General features: G+C 56.4%; 1 protein-coding gene and 1 long non-coding RNA gene across 2 annotated transcripts in view; one reads left to right on the forward strand and one right to left on the reverse strand.

Moving 5' to 3' along the window:
• The window catches only part of DNAH1 (dynein axonemal heavy chain 1), a gene marked incomplete in the record, with an annotated part of 89,651 nt that extends 83,426 nt beyond the window's left edge, over positions 1-6,225 (reverse strand). Inside the window, 3 exon segments of the mRNA XM_027768604.1 lie at positions 1,181-1,253; positions 2,145-2,530; positions 6,054-6,225. Coding sequence (XP_027624405.1) covers positions 1,181-1,253; positions 2,145-2,495 — 424 coding nt within the window.
• Positions 6,226-15,756: 9,531 nt separating this feature from the next.
• Positions 15,757-16,785, forward strand: part of LOC102499481 (uncharacterized) — a 14,320-nt gene continuing 13,291 nt past the window's right edge. Inside the window, exon 1 of the long non-coding RNA XR_003548049.1 lies at positions 15,757-16,487. This is a non-coding gene — a long non-coding RNA (uncharacterized LOC102499481). The remainder of the gene's footprint in view (positions 16,488-16,785) is intronic.

The raw sequence follows: 16,785 nt of genomic DNA on the forward strand, positions 1-16,785 counted from the left end.
GGGCGGGGGCCTCCGGAGGCTGGGTCTGGGCTGATGTTTGGCTCAGTAGAGGCCACTCGCTATCAGCTGAAGTCCGCTCTCCTCCCAGGGCTGCCGGGTCAGGGAACGCCACAGCCCACAAAGACCCAGCCCGAGGGCCGTTTGCAGCTGTCTCATCACTGGCTCTTGAGCATCCAGGACACCTTTCCACAGCCAGGACACACCCAGCACCTGACCAGGAGCCAGGGTGATGAGGGGCAGGCTTCGGGACCCCCCTGCGGAGCCACAGGCAGCAGAGTGGATTTCTGCACCCTTCTTCCTGGGGTGGGGCTGCCACGCTGCTGGCCTTCTCACCCTACCCCTGCCACGGACACCCTTCTCAACGCCCCCGTGGCCCAGCGTTTGCAGCTTGTGACCATTGTATGGGCCGGATCACAGAAAGCAAGGGGCACATCCTCAGAACTGCACAAAGGCACATCTTTGTGATCCTTTCTGTGCTGGTTTAGGGGTTCCCAGGTCCCATAAAGCCAGTGGGCCCTGGAAGGACTCATCCTGGCAGTGCTGACAAGGGCAGTCCTCTCGGTTGGGGTGAAAGGACTGACAGCTGAGACCCCAGGGCACGTGGCCTGATCAAAGGGGTGCCTGTCTGCTGGAGGAGGGGGCACATGCGGCCAGGTGGGAGGGCAGTTGCCCAATTTCTCACCACCATTCTGGGCCTGTGCTCCCCTCTGCCACTGGGGCTGCCCCACACCCTGCAGGCCTGTCCCAGTCCTCACAACCCCAGCTGAGCCCCAAGATTCCGCATGGAGCCTGAGAAGAGAGTCTTCCCCACTTCAGCAAAGATCCCTGGGCACTGACCTGCACCAGGCCCTGTCCTAGGTGCTAGGGCCCTAGCAGGGACCAACTTGGACATATCCTGGCCTCCTCCCAGCCTACACTCCAGGAAAGGCAGAAAATACACAAATAAATGCCCTTCCAACTGCAGCTGGGCAGAGAGAACTGTGGCCTTGGCCCTAGCAGTGCAGCCCAGTGTGGGGCCCAAGGTGGTTCCCTGCACTCTCACCCAGAGTCAGGCCTGCAGAAGCACCTTAAGCTTATCATCCCCGTTTTCCAGGTGAAGAAACAGTGGCTCTCGGCCAAGAAGAGACCATCTTCCCGAGGTCAAACAATCTACCACCCGCCCAGCCTCCTGAGCACTGACCTCTTGGGGTGAACTTCTTGAGATCGGCCTGCCGCAGTAAGTTCTGGTTCATGGGAGGGCCACGGCACACTTCCTAAAACCGAACCCCAGAGCTGTGAGTATGTGTAAGCATCCTGGGACAGTCAGGACCTGGGAGGCCCCCTTGCGCCCCAGGCCAGGTGCCTCTCCTAAGCGCACCAGGGAGCGCTGCAGAAGCACAGGGGCAAGGCAGAACCAAGGTCACACAACTCATTTGATCGAAGGCCACAGTGGGTGACAAGCTGTGGCTGCCTGGGACACCCCTGGCCCTGCCCCATTCTGGGGTAACACAGTTCCCTTCCTCATGCTGAACACTGTCCAGGGGAGGAGCCATGGGACAGGTACTGCAAGGCCAGCGGGTGTCACTGCACATCTCTCCTCTCCCAAGGGCCGCTCCGGCACCACCAGCGTCATGGGCATGGGAGGGTCCTTACCCTGTCTCTCTTGGTCCTTCCCTTGCCTTACAGAGCTCTGTGAACCCTCTCCTGGTCACTCCCTCCCCATCTTGTCCCTGCCCCAGCCTCAGCCCTCGATCCTCTCCCTCACATTCTGCCCTCCTTATGATATGGGCTATCCCCTCTCAGGGATCTTGGGCCCTTGCACCTGCTATTGTCCGCACTGGAGCACTCTCCTCGGCCCCTATCTTACCCAGAAAACCATACCCTGCTCTCAGATCTCACTCAGCACTGTGCTGCTACTTTATCCATGCGCTTGGTGGGAGCTTCCTGGCCGAGGCAGGAGCTCAGACATGAGTGGTTGAATGAATGAACAGAGGATGGATGGGTAGGTAGGCAAGATGGATGGGTGGGCAGACAAAGGGACAGATGGACAGATGGGTAGGTGGACAGCTAAATGAACAGATGGACTGATGGGAAGGATAGAAGGGTGAACCCAAGGAACTCACACAGACGGCTCGGGCTCCGTAGGGGATGGTTGCCACACTTACCCCAAGTTGATCCAGAGTTCCAGGGCTGAGGATGTCAGAGTAGAACCCACGCTGCTTCATCAGGGGGTATTTCTTATCAGCAGCTGTCAGGGGTGACTTCCAGGGCTGCCCAAAGTCTGAGAGTGTGTCTGAAGGTAGGGGCGTGGGTAAAGGTGGGAGCTTGGGGTCAGGGTCCAGAGGAAGACTGCCTGCCAAGCCATAATCTGGTCCCAGGAGAATCCTCCCAATGTTGTACTCCAGGCCCTGGTGAATCCTGTCCAGGCTACGCTCCTCCTGAGCAGGTGCACCACTGCACTCAGGACCCGGAGGGCTCCTTCCCAGTCTGCAGCCCTCTCTGTTAGGCTGCTCCATGCTGTGTCTCAGGAAGAGGTCCCCGCCGAGAGCTCCTAAGGGAAGAGCCCAGTGTCACTTGGCCGGGCCTGTACCAGCCTGTCTCAGCCCCCAGGGGCGCCCTGACACGCTGATGCCTAGGCAGCCTTCTGCAGCCAGCCGCAGCCACAGTAGCCAAAGAGATGGCGGGAGAAGGGAGTGGTCCACCCCTAACTGGGACAGACACTCGGTGCCAGGGAATCTCACCAGCAGGCAGCGGTGCAGCCCTGAATGCTGAGTTGAGAAATCAGCCCCCCAGAGTCAGGGCTGAGTGAGGGGGTTTGCTGCAGGCGCCCCCATCCCTCCCTCTCAGGGCTTCTCAATAGGCAGAGATGAGGAGAGAGCACAGAGCCCACACATTCAGTGACTTTCCCCAAAATGACTTCTGACCAGAAGCAGCCCGGTGACCCCAGCACTGCCCTGCCTATCCCTAGTGTGGGGTCACAGGCCTCCCTAGTACCCCACCTCCTACCATACCCCAGGAACCAGGGGACAAATGGCCTCCCCAGCAGGACCCTGGCCCTGACCCTCGAGTGACTCTATCCTCAACATAAAGGCATACACTCACCATGGCTGGCCTGCGAGCCAGCTCAACAAACACACACCCTTCTGTCTTTAAAAAGGAAGCAGTGGGGCTGGCAGGTGGCGTGGTGGTTAAGGGCGCTGGACTCCCCCATGGCCGACCATGGTTCGAGTCCTGGACCTGGTGGCTTGCTTTCTCACTTTCTGTCTCTCTTGCTATCTCTCAATCTGTCCCTCTCTGGTCAAATTAAAACAAATAAAATGAAATAAAATAATTCTTTTTTAAAAAAAGAAGCAGTGGATGTCATTGGGAAAAGCATGTCCTCAACCTTGAGGACAAGACCTCGAGGACAAGGGTTTGTGGAGGGTTTGCTGTGGGATAAGCAAACCCTTGCCAGGCCACTGTTGCTTTGGCAGCCTCAAAATGCATCCATCAGACCGGGACCAGCAGTTAGCGTAATGGCTATGTTGCTGGACTCCCATGTAGTCGACCGCGGCTTGAGTCCCAGACCCAGTGGCTTAAAATCACGCTGGGCGCATGTTGAGTGCATGCCCAAGATCCCGAGAGGAGAATGGAGGAGAAGGGATTGAGGTGTGGCCATCTCCCCTGGGGGGTGATTTCTCGCTTTCTGTCTCTCTGTGTCTCTCTGTCTTTCTGGCGAGCGCACGTGCCCTATAGCTAAAAACCTCTCCAAAAAATAAAAAGAAATGCATCCATCAGCAGGGACAATCCTTGGGCAAGACAACATGACAAGCAATCACACACGGGTATGGAAAAGCAGAGATCTCCACATGACACCAGTGCAAGATCTAAAAAGGAAGTCTAAGATCTCAATAAAAATTTCAATTAAAAGAAAAAAAAATCTTTACAGACGGAAATAGAGTGGACCAGGAAGTGGTGTGGTGAAGGCGCTGGACTCCCACATGGCCGACTGCAGTTTGAGTCCCAGACCTGGCAGCTTGAAAACCACACTGGGTGCATGTGCGTGCATTCCCAAATCCCAGGAGAATGGAGAAGGGATTGAGGTGTAGCCATCCCCCCAGTGGGGAGGTGTCTGATTTCTCACTGTCCCTCTCTCTGTCTCTCTCCAGCAAGGTCATGCCTTGTGGCAAAAACCTTAAAAAAGAAAAAGAAGTAGGGGCGTGGCCCCCACAAGTCTGCCTTCCCCTGCTGCATCCCATTCTCCCACCCCTTCTGCATACCCAGATGAGGCAGCCAGGAGCCTGCAGTATAGATCACTCTTGCGGGTGGTTTTCGTACTCGCCATGTCTGTTTAGTCCCCTGGTAGGACTGGCTGGCGTGGGTCTCTCGAGGGATCAGGGCAGGGGCTTTTGCCTGTACTGATGTGCGAGGGTGATGAGTGGCTGGGGCTGTCTGGGGAAAGCTACGCCGCAGCACCGAAGCAGCCTGCAGGAGCTGAGCTCACCTCTAAGAAGGGGATGGTGAGTTGGCAGGCCACTTAAGAGACAGGAAGGGCAGATGAGGCTCTGGCAGGAAGCCCCAGACACCCAGCCCAAGGGCCACCCAGCCTCCAGCCAGTCAAGCCTGCCTGACCTCCTCCCTGGAACTCTGCTTCCTGAATCCACTCTCCCTGAATCCACTCCCTGGTGGCAGCTGCCTCCCAGGGCAGGTGCTAAAGACAACGCTGAGGTTGGCCCACCTGTCTGACAGTCACCAGCACTTCCCAGAGTACTCTAGAGAACAGAGGACCCCCTGGGGCTCAGCCCCACCATGGGGCAAACCCACAGGTGTCAGTTTCACCTTTGAACAAAATCACCAAATAGAGCAGGGCTGGGAGAGGCCAATGGCCCAGCTCCACCGAAGAGCTCCATCCCCGAGTCTCCCCAGCTCTAAAACGGGCTTGGACATACACGGCCTGCTCTTCTGGTGCCTATAAGGGTCAGGAGGGCCTTGGCAGACGCAGTGTTGATAACAAGTGAAAGTTATTAGGGGCTCAGATGTGTTTCATGTATCATCTCATTTAAACTTCGGAGCTGGAAACTGGGATCACCTTGATTTCTGAGAGGCAGGACAATGAAACTCAGAGAGGATAAATGACCTGTCCAAGGTCACACAGCCAGCAAAAGGTTCAGTTAGAGTTTGAATGCAAGTTCTTTTTATTTACTCATTTACTTATTTTATTCTGACCAGAGAGACACAGAGAGAGAGACAAAGTGAGAAAGCAAGCCACCAGGTCCAGGACTTGAACCATGGTTAGCCATGTGGGAATGTCCAGCGCCTTAACCACCACACTACCTGCTGGTCCCCATGGAAGCCTATTCTTGAATAGAGGAGGTCTCAGGTTAGATTCACTGACATTCAACCCCAAGTGCCAAGCGTTTGGATGAAAGACACAGAAGAACAGCAACACGGTACCTGATCCTCACAACAGATACTGCTATTATCACCAGCTTGCCAAGGAGGAAGTCAGGGCCCAGAGAGGTACAGGAACTTGTAAAGATCACACAACCGAGAGCTGTCTGGACTGGACTGGAAACCGAGGTCTTCACTCTAGCCGACCCAAATTTGGCTTCCTACCCCTGGCACAACCAACTCTGTCCTCACACTGTACTGAGGAGCCCTGAGATTCACCAGGTGGGTGTCTGTGGGGAGAAGGACTAAGTAGGAGGGCAGTAAGCCACCCCCAGATTCAACAGGGACATCCCAGGGTTTGGCCGAGCTCTCATTTGACCAATGGGCTGCGACTCTCAGGGCCTGAGAAGTCTCTGCCCTGGCAGGGGCTCCCAGCAAACCGGACTGAGTGGTTACTCCTCCTATCTGCCCTCCCGAAGCATTCACATTTGATGCGGCACCCCTCGTGTTTCTACAGCCGTCTGAGGCTCCTCCCTCCGGAGACCATCCCTCAGTATACAAAAGGGACTTCAAAGTCTTCAGGGGAAAATAGAAAACCCGTGCATCGTTTTTTCACAATAGGCATTTTCGGTGAGCTTTTCGAAAACCCCTCAATGTGCACATCTGCCGTGCTTCCTCGCAATCCCTCTGCCTCACCGACCTACCGGCAACACCGAGCAGTGCGGGGGTCCGTCGGCCCGTTTCCAGGGAGGGACGTTGACCCGTTGCTAGGGGGCGGGACCATCCGGCGCGGCTGGGCGGGAGCTTCCGTCCGCGAACCGCCCAGTCTGCACCCAGCCTCCCCACCCCTGCTATTCCGGGCTTGGTTCTCCCGCCCCGCGCGCTGCCCTGGAGTAGGGTGTCAGCCCTCTCCAGCCTCCTTTACTCATCACCCGTCTCTGACCCTTCTAGAGTAAGAGAGAAAAACATCCAAATGCAGTGTGATAACTGATTGCATCCTGGTTCCCAAAAAAACTATGTAAATAATTTGCGGGGGATAATTGGGGAAATTGGCGAATTGGAAGTTGGTATTTATGCACAGCTGTGGGACAGATGGCCAGGACGCTGCAGAAAGGGTTGGTTCTGGTTTTCAGTAGGCTCAGCGCACACCGCCACCTCCACCCACTGACCCCACTCCTTGGCGGGTCCCAGGCGCCCACCCTCCATGCCCCCATCTGCTCCCAGGGCCTGGCATGAATTCAGGTTTTAACCCCGCCCTGTCCTGAGTATTGTATTGTTTTCTTGGATGTGATAATGCTGTTGTAGCTACAGAGAAGTCCATCCCAGACTTAGCTGCCTGTGGCCAGAAGTCTCAGGAGAAACAGCAGAGTGTCTGCTGTGATTTCTTTTCTAATGGTTCAGTCAAACATACACAGGTAAGTACAGACAGACAAAAAGACAAAGAGGAGATACAGCAAACGTGGTCCAATATTAACTAGGGCTCTGAGGGTGACAGGCACCCACTGTACCAGTCTCCCAATTCTTTAGTAAGGGTTTCAAAGAGATGGGTTTCAAACCTGAAGAAAAAGAAATCACCTGTTCTCGTCTGCTCTGTTGCTGACAACAGGAAACACTGGAAACCGGGTGATTTGTTTGCGGTTTCCTCCACTCACCACCTGGAGGTCCAAGGCCCAGGAGCCACATCTGGTGAGGGTCTTCTGGCTGCACTGCGACATGGTGAAAGAAGGAGATGTAGCGGGTCTGCATGTCTGTCTTACTCCCTCTCCTTATAAACCCACCAGGCTTCGATCATGGGGGCCCTGCCCTTGTGACCTTAATCCTGATCTCCTCCCAAAGGCCCTACCTTTCTTTTTTTAAAAAAGGTTTTTTGTTTGTTTGTTTGTTTTTTAATTTGACTATATAGAGAGAGAAAGTGAGAAAGCAAGCTGTCAGCTCTGGGACTCGAACCATGGTCAGCCATGTGGGGGTTCACACCTTATCACCATGCCATCTGCTGGCCCCAAGTGGATTAATCCCATCATGACCAAATCTCACTACATGGATTTGGGGGAACCAGCAGTTAGCGTAATGGCTATGTCACTGGACTCGCACGTAGTCGACCGCGGTTCATGTCCCAGACCTGGTGGCTTAAAACTCACACCAGGAGCATGTGCGTGCATGCCCAAGATCCCGAGAGGAGAATGGAAGAGAAGGGATTGCGGCATGATCATCCCCCGTAGGGGTTGATTTCTCGCTTTCTGTCTCTCTCTGTCTGGCGAGCGCACACGCCCTATAGCGATAAAACCTCTCAAAAAAAAAAAAAAAAAACCCAAAACATGGATTTGGAGATCTTCCAACCATAGCACCTGAGAACCCCTGCGCAGCGCCTTGTCAGAGTTAACCCCGTTTGGTCAGGTGGTAATACAGTGCTAACACAGCTGGACCCACATAGGAGAGGTCCTGGGTTCACACCTGGGGACCTTCCCCAGCACATGGGCTGCACACATGCATGCCTGTGATCTGGGCCAGATGAGACTGGGGGTGGGTCATGGCATGAAGATTCTGCTAGAGGGCTCTCTCACACACTCTCTTTCTCCCAGAAGAAATCAACTTAACATTAAAAAATAATAATAATAAAAAAAGAGGGGCCTCATTTTATAGATGTGGAAGCAAGGCTTAGTGAAATAGGTTAGTGCTCGGGAAGGTAGTAGGACCCCACGTTCATTACACAAATGTCTGACTTCATTCAACATTTAGTAGTGCTGGCTTGGTGCCAGACCTGTGCTGGGAACTAAGTACCCAGAATGGAACTGGACCCTGTCCGCCATAGAATGTCTGCTGAATGGGAGAAATGGAGAGCCACAAGGAACACAGAAGGGAGGTGTAAGGTGTGCCTGGAGGCAGTGCTTCAGCCTTTGCAAAGCTTCCTATGTCCAGAACCTCTTTCTACCAACCCTCACTCCAGGCCAACTCCTATTTGTCCTTGAAGACCTGATGCTGATGGGGGAACCAGCAGTTAGCGTCATGGCTATGGCACTGGACTCTCACGTAGTCGACCGCGGTTCGCGTCCCGGACCCGGTGGCTTAAAACTCATGCCGGGTGCGTGTGTGTGCGCGTGCGTGCCCAAGATCCTGAGAGGAGAATGGAGGAGAAGGGACTGCAGCATGACCATCCCCCCCAGGGGGTGATTTCTCGCTTTCTGTCTCTATGTCTCTCTCTGTCTGTCTGGTGAGCGCATGTTCCCTATAGCGAAAAAACCTCTCCAAAAAAAAGAAAAAAAAGACCTGACGCTGATGCAACCTTCCCTGACCCCAAACTATGGTCTGATTTGCCTTTGTTGGATTCGCAGTTACTCAATGACCATTACAGAAGGGAGTGGTGGGGGGTTGGAGGCAAGGCAGGCCGCAGCTCTTCAAAGGGACAGAGACCCTGCCCCCCCAACCTCATGTAGGTCAGCCTGGCTCCCTGCTGGGTCTCGGGAGAGGCCATATAGCCCACTTGGCTTCTGCAGAGACACCTGCTTGTCTGATTTTGCCTGGCACTTCCCACACCGGGTACAGCTGTCCAAAAAGCTGCAGTATCCACCCGGGTTGCCACAGCAACATCAGCCCATGTGGGACGTCAGGGATGATAGGGGCAGAGTGCTAATCCTGGGAAGTTGCCAAGCAACACAGTGGGCTGGTGACATCATAGGGGCCATAGCTGCTGGACAGACAAACACGCTGAAAGGGTCCACTCTGAGCAGACCTGGCTCCAGGGCCACTCACTTTCTACTATGCAGTGGTCACCACTGTCCTCCAAGTAGAGGGGGGTGCTTGAGGTGTGGGGGCTAGGGGGTGCTGCTTGTCCCAGCAGCCCTACCAACCCTTCACCCGTCTTTGGGTATGAGCTGTGACTGTGACTGCCTCCCTCGTAGGCAGGGGACTGTGGGATCTGGGACCTAGGTCTCGAGTACTTCCTGCTCATGCTCCCATGCCCTCCATGGCTGGGCAGGAGTTGAGGCTTCGGCCTCCCCTCCCCGCCCCCCCTGCCACACCCAGCCGGCTCCCTGGGAAACCGCTGGGCTCCTGCCCCTCTTGTTGCCCTGCATGGGCTGAAAGTGAGGCCAGCCTTGGCCTTGTTGAAATGGAGACTGGCTTTCTGCGAGGGGTGTGTGTGGGGGAGAGGGGGCCTCTGCCCGTCTCTTGCTCCAAGCCCCCCTTGCTGAGGACGACTCTGGTGGCCTGGAAGTTCGGCACTTGGGGCAGACAGGCTGCTCAGGAAGTCTTGGCCGAATGCTTTTGGGCATGGCGTCTGCCAGCATGGCAGGCCTGGCTCCCCAGCCGCATCTCCCTGCTGGCAGCACCGAGGCGGCAGCAATGCTTCACTGACTGCAGAAATGAAAGCCCTGTGTGAATGGGCGGCAGGATGGGCCCTTCGTGTGGCCGGCCAGCCGGAACAGAGGGTGACAGGCATCTGGGCTGAGTGGCTAGAGCTACTCACTCCCCACCTGCCCCCACCTGCCTCTCGGGCCCCTAGGAGCTCTCTCTGGTTTTCTAGGCCCAAGGCTCTGAGTTGCAGACACGGGGGTGTCAGAGGGTGGATGATTTCTAGGGCTCCTCCTCCCCAGGCCCCCACTCCTGTATTCGGCAGCTGGCCGTGGCAGCTCTAACCAGTATCTTCATTTCTGACCAGCATATGCATCTTTGCTGAGTAAGAATGGAGGCAAATGAACTCTTGACCCACGTGGTCACCTTGCCAGACAAGACCTTGAGAGTCCAGAGCTGGGAAGGGTGCGGTCGTTGTCTCCAGGGCCCTGGAGGGCTGGAGGCTACTGCCGCTCTCCCCAGCCCATTCCGTCTTTACCTCATGGAGCCTCCCAGCTGCAACCTCCTCCGCTTTTCTGTAATTTTCTAACCCCCCTCAGGCTGCCTCTCCTGGGGAAGCCTTCTGCGTGCCTTGGTCCACAGAACACACTCTCCAGAGGTCCCAGGGATCATGGTCGCTACCTCTTGGGAGGGGACCTTACAGCGGTCACTCATGTGTTCCCCAGTTGGAGGGTGGACTTAAGCTGTGGGGACCAGGGAGCTTTCCCAGTAGTCCCCCCCCCACCCTGCCCCAGTGCAGGATGAATACTTAGGGAAGGGCTGGGAGTGATTAAGGGAGCCAGATCCCACAGGGCTGACTGCATGGCTCTGATCCTGGCCCTGGCAGCTTGGAAAAACAGGTTGAGTATGTGTGCGCATGTGCCCTAACTCCTGACAGCTGGCGAAATGGAGGAGGAAGGACTGGCGTGGAACCACACACCCCTGGGGGTGCACTCTCCTTTTCCCTCTCTTGTCTCTCGGTCTCTGGCAAGCAAATGCACTCTCTGGCAAGTAAAAAAATAAATAAAAGGCTAGGAGATACAGTGACCCACCGTGGGACACCACCGAGAGATGGCGGTCTTCAACGCCAGCCCAGCTGCACACGACTCCCCTTCGCTCCCTCTTCCCAGCCTATTACTTTGGATCTAGATTTGAGACCATGCCAGGAACAGGGCCCAAGATGCTGAGGCTCTGCCCTTCATGAGGTGCAACTGGTGGGGATCGCTACCAGTCTCCCACCTGTCTGGGTGAAGTGCCAAGACATTTCTAGGGAGCTCTAAGGAGATGCAGAAGTAGTTGTTTACATAATGGGGCTCTGAGCACCTCTGATTTCCCCTTGGCCCCAAGGGGCTTGATGTCAGCTGAGTGATGTCTCAGCAGAGTGGGTGGCTTCATCCTTAACCTCATGATCCACCAAATGCCCCCACTCCAGCCCTCCAAGGAGCCCAGGTTTGCTGATGTTCACTGGGCCCTCCCTCCTACTCCTCCCCAGGCTGGCCACCCTAGGGGCCAGGCTGCCAGAAAACACTAGAAAAGGCTATGAGCAGGACTGGAGGCCTGGGTTCTCCGATGACGCCCTGGACAAGTCCTTTCCTTTGCTAAACCTTGGTCTTCCCATTTACAGAGTAGGGAACACAAACCTTGCCCAGCCCCACACTCGGGTCACCCCAGCAAAGTGGTCTCAAAGACATTGGGACTGTTTCACTACCCCCAAAGTCCTCCTTTCCTGGCAAAACAGCCCTAGCCAGAGCCCTGAGAGGGAGTATGCCCAAACTCCCAGCAGGTCAGATAGGATGGGTTTGTTCAGAGGAATCCCTCATTACTAGAGGGCAGCTCTCCTACCCCGCCTTGCAAATGGCCTGCCTGCTTTGGCTTGGGGACAGTTCAAACAGCTGGAATGGCAGCTGGAGCTGACAGCTTCCTTGGCAATCTGCCCCCACAATTTGGGTCAAGCTAGAGGGCAAGGTGGACGGGCCTTCCAAAGTAGCAGCAGAGGGGGGACCAGCAGTTAGTGTAATGGCTATGGTGCTGGACTCCCACGTAGTCGACCGTGGTTCACATCCCGGACCCGGTGGCTTAAAACTCACGCTGGGCGCGTGTGCGTGCCCACGAGCCTGAGAGGAGAATGGAGGAGAAGGGATTGCAGCGTGGCCATCCCCCCTGGGGGGTGATTTCTCGCTTTCTCTCTGTCTCTGTCTGTCTGGCGAGTGCACGCGCCCTATAGTGAAAACCTCTAAAAAAAAAAAAAAGTAGCAGCAGAGTGGCATGGGGACTCAGACTGTCCTGTAGGGTGGAGGGAGCCACTGGAATATGGGCCACAAGACAAAGGCCGGTTGCCATGGGAATCCCACTTCCCTTTCTAGGAAGGGGAGGAGCATGTATGTGCCTGGGCCTCTCACTCCCGCTCCCCCCACCACCCCCAGCTCTCCTCCCTTCCACCATCTATCTGGCAGTGGGGCAGCGGGAAGCCTGCAGGTGGCCAGCTTGACAGGCCTGACTCGAAAGGCTCCTAGGGTCTCTGTTTCCCCACCTGTTCATGGAAGACTGGACTGTGGGGACATGAGGGACAGCCCCTCCCCTCCCCCCGGAGCAGCAGTCATACTCTCTGTGTGGGGGGTGGTTCCCACTCCACCATGTCTCTCTCCCCAGCTTTCCCCATAGGCGCTCGAGAACCTCCCACTGGGCAGGCTCCACGGCCTGGTGGTTAAGGCAGCTGGATTCCACATGGCTTGAACTCCACAGTACCAGTTCCAGACCCAGCAACCTGAAAAACACACTGGGCACTTGTGCATGTGAGCCCAAAATCCTGAAAGAGGGGACAGACGGAAGAGAAGGAGTTGTGGCATGGCCATTCCCCATGGGCAGGTGCTTTTTCCTCTGTTTCTCTGTCTCTGAGGAGTACATGTGCACTAAAGAAACAAAACGAAAAAGCCTGGCCTGGCACTAATGGGTGGGTGCCCGACCCAGTTTCTCAGTAAATGTTCCAGAGAGGCCTCTAGAAATGTCATGTAGGCCCCCACGCAGTGGCTCCGAAGTATACTGAAGGGGTTAAAGCCTCTAGCTCTCTCTGCACAGAGGAAAGCACTCCAGGAGCCTGTAAGGGCGGGAATGGCTACTCCCACTTCGCAGGGAGGAGACTGAGACCCTACTGCAGAGACCTCTGCTGCTGGTCAGGCCAAGCCGGCTGGAGCCGGGCCTCTTCCCCTGCCCAGAGCCCTCCCTGCTGCCCCTCCTGGTCCCACAGTCCCCTTCACCAGCCCTCAGAGAAGGCAGCTGGGCCTGGGGATAGGCTGGGAGTGCCTCGGGGAGGGCACCCCGGCTGGGGAGCAGGTGGAGCCACTGGGGGAGGCCCAGGGAGCAGGTGCAAGGGGCGAGGTTGTCATTGTATGCCACGCCCGACCCTGGTGGGCCCTGAGTAAGAGGGGGATGGCTGTGGGCTTCTGGGCCACCCTGGCTCATGCTTGGAGGCCGTCGGATGCCTGGGCTCAGGCACACAGCCAGGCCCCTCCCCTGGGTCCCAGCAACCCCACCAGGTTACCATGCCAACCAGCACTTTCATCCCTATCCCTTTGTCTGGTCACGGTTCAGCTTTTGTGACCAGCCATAATTGGGGGGTGTGGGGGAGGGGGCTTGCCTCCGGACACGGACACGCACAGCTGGGTGAAGTTGTGAACCCAGGCTAGGCCGGCTGGAGGGCAGGTAAAAGAAAACTGAGACACAAAAGGTCTGGGCTTTGCAGGGCACTGGCCCCTGCAGTCCGCTCTCCTGGCTGCGGCCACACCCTCAGTGCTGGGTCCAGGGCCCAGAATACCCTGGGGCCCTAGCCTCTCCTGTGCTGTCTCCAGGCCTGTTCTCCCAGCTGTGAGCGGCTCTGTGGCTGAGCCCTCACCCTGAGGCACTGTGGCCCTGAGGGGTAACCAAGCACAGCCAGATCAGAAGGTATGAACCCCTCCATACAACCGGAGAAACTGAGGCACAGAGCAAAGCTGGGCCCTGGTCCAGGCCCTACCCAGGGAGAGTGCAGAGCCAGACCTTCTGGGGACCTTGCCCCTCTAGGTGTCAGGCCCTCCAACCCAACCGCAGATGGAGCCTCAGTCAGCCTTCCCTCCCTGGCACACCCTGGGGAGAGGAGCCCACCCCAGGGCTCGGCAGAGGTGTGCAGGGGCCCACAGGGACCTGCCCCCTCCTAACCCAGGCCCTAACCACTGCCAGACCTTGGGTAAGCCTTTTCTCCTGCGCTGCGCCCCCCAGGCTGAAAGCAAGTGAGGCAAGTGCGTCCTCCACACAACGGGCTCCTGACCAACCCCGCACACACCCCGCGGCCTCCACACCCAGCACCCCAAAGCTGCCCAGGGGACTTGACATCCCCTACAGGGCCACCCCACCTGTGGTGCTGTCTCCCCTCAGAAGAGAATGATTACCTTATCTTACAATCTAAAAGAAAAGATTCCTCAATTTCCCTGGAGATAAGCTCTGCTTTTTCCCCCTAGTTATTCGAGCTGGAGTGTGTACACGTGCATGAGACAGTGAGACACGAGCTCCCTCCACAGGGTCTGGTCAAGCCACAGTCCCCTTCCTCCACCAGATCCTAGGCACTCAAACCATGCCTGGCATGTTTCAGGCTGACTAGGCTAGGGATTCGAACCATGGTCACCCTGTGGGATCTGGCTCCTCTCGAGCAGCACTTACAGCTGCCCCACATAGAGCTCTGGTTTCCAGCAGGGAAATCCAGAGCAGAAGCAGAGAACCCTGAGGAAGGGACCAGCCTTGCCCCTGCAGACCAGGGCTCCTGGGCTGGGCTGGCACAGGACGGGGGTGGTGACAAGATGTCTGCAGAGACCGGGCAGCAGCACCGGTGTCCTACTTCACTGGACCGGTTCTTCTTTTTTTTTTTTTTAAAGATTTATTTAATTTTATGTATTATTATTTGTTTATAATTTGCTATAGGGTATGTGTGCCCATGAGAAAGAGAGAAAGCAAGCTGTCAGATTTGGGACTTGAACTGCAGTCAGCCATGTGGGAATCCAGAGCCTTAACCACCATACCACGTGCTGACCCCCGGGACTGGCTCTTCTGATCTCTGGGTTCCAGCAGGCCCCTGCCCCAGGCTCTTCCCTTCCTAAGGAATCCCAGACTCTACAGGTCCCACAGGCTCAGGAGAGATCACTACCAGGGCCACCTCACAGCATGACAGGATCTGCCAACATGCCCCAGAAACCCCTGTAGACATGCATCTCAGTCAGGCTGGATCTGAGCCTCCCTCTGCCCTTCTTAACCACCACGGGTTCCCCTGAGAGACTTGAGGAGCAGGGGACCAACAGGGAGGGGCTCGGGCGGGAGCTGCTGGAAAGAATGTGGAGCAGAGGGTTATTCCATACCAGCGGGGCAGACCTCCATGTCCATGCAGTTCTGCCGCTCCAAGACGGCACTTCCTCTCTCCCACGAACGAGTCCTTCACGATTAGCTCTCCTCTACATCAGACAGAAGACGGGCTGTTAGCTGAGGCCAGCAGGCGTGTGTCAGGCCCGGGCTAAGGCTGTGCTTCGGGCAGCCCACACAAGAGGGGGCCAGTGTCCCACTCCGTGCTGTTTAGTGGTATTATGGGTTAGGAGCAGGTATGGAGCAGTTAGCATATGCTGTGAGGACTATGCACTTCACATCGTTCAGTCCTCACAGCAGCCCTAGGAGGCAGTGGCTATTACGGTTTCCTCTTTTAGAGGTGGATGCTGAAGCTCAGAGAGGTTAAGCTATCTGGGGAAAGGGGATCAGCACCCCCACCTGGGGAATGGAGGAGGGCAGGCACCAGGACTGAGGCCACTGTTAGGTAGAAGACAGTGCAAGACAGATTTGAGCTCAGGATAAAACATGTGTTATGGTGGTGCACGCCCAGGTAGGACTGGGCTGCCCAGGTGGGGGAGCTCCCTGAAAGCGAGGCATGCAGGGAGAAGCTGAATAGGTACCTCTCCAGACCACGTGAGACCCCAAGGTGTCAATCCTGGCCTGCCCCAGCCCTGGAGAGGGCAGAAAAAACAGCACTCCTGGGTAGGAGTTGAAGAACCCAGGGGCACATCCTGCCTGGAACTGCATGGCCCTTGCCAGACCCCTGGGAGGGAGTGTGTCCAAACTCAGGTCAGTTAGAATGACTTTGTTCAGAGGAACAGACCTGTTCCCCGTCTCTAAGACCAGCCTCCACTTTCCAGAATGGATCTTTCTTAGAAATCTCAGAGGACCTGGGCAGGACACAGAAAGGAACAGAAGGCTGGAAGCAATCACCCCAAACATAGTCTCCTAGGCACCTCTTTTGCCTGATCCTAATCCCAGCCCCATGGGGATGTCTCAGAGCCCAACTCTACTCCCTACACCCCTCTAGGGGGGACTGACAGCCTCCTCCTTCCCCACCCCTTACCCCAACCAGTGCACCAAGCCCCGTGAGCCCTGCTCTTACTCCCCCTTCAGGTTCATCTGTGTCTCGGCCGCCACATCTGTGGCCTCCTTGTCGCCAGTTCCTCTTCTACTCAGCAGCCCAGTTTATAGACCCCCCCATACCCCTCAGTCTCCCCACGTGCTGCTCCACTCTGGCTAGATGGAAGTGCTTTTAATTCCTGGCAAACACCCTGACCCTTATCGCTGCACCGCAATGACCAGTTCATTCTCTTCCTAGGTCTGGCTCAGGTGCCTCTGGGCACTCACAGCCAGGGCCGTTCATATGCCTGCATCCTTGGAGAGACCAGAGGCGCCATGGGGCCGGGTTCCCCTGTCTTCGTCCAGCCTTCTAGCCCCAGCCCAGTGGCCTGGCACAGAGAAGATGCTCAGTGAGCAACAGCTGAATGGGTGAATGAATGAATGAAGGGAGTGTGACAGAGGCCAGGAGGGCCATGCTGTGCAGGCAGGCCCTCAGGGTCAGAGCGTCTACAAGCCACTGCAGAAAGCACAGACGGGGATGTTCAGGGCAGCAGAATGACTGGTCCCCACTCAGCAGAGGGCCCAGATGGATGTGGCCCCCACTCCTGCCCAGAAACACAGACAAGGGGCAGCCATAGGATCCATGTACTGGCAGAAGGGGCAGGAACTAGAGATTCAAGCCAAATAGCTGGGGGGGGGGGTTGAGGT

Source organism: Tupaia chinensis, unplaced genomic scaffold (genome assembly GCF_000334495.1).
Source record: "Tupaia chinensis unplaced genomic scaffold, TupChi_1.0 Scaffold147003_1, whole genome shotgun sequence".
In the NCBI taxonomy this organism is placed as follows: Eukaryota; Metazoa; Chordata; class Mammalia; order Scandentia; family Tupaiidae; genus Tupaia; species Tupaia belangeri.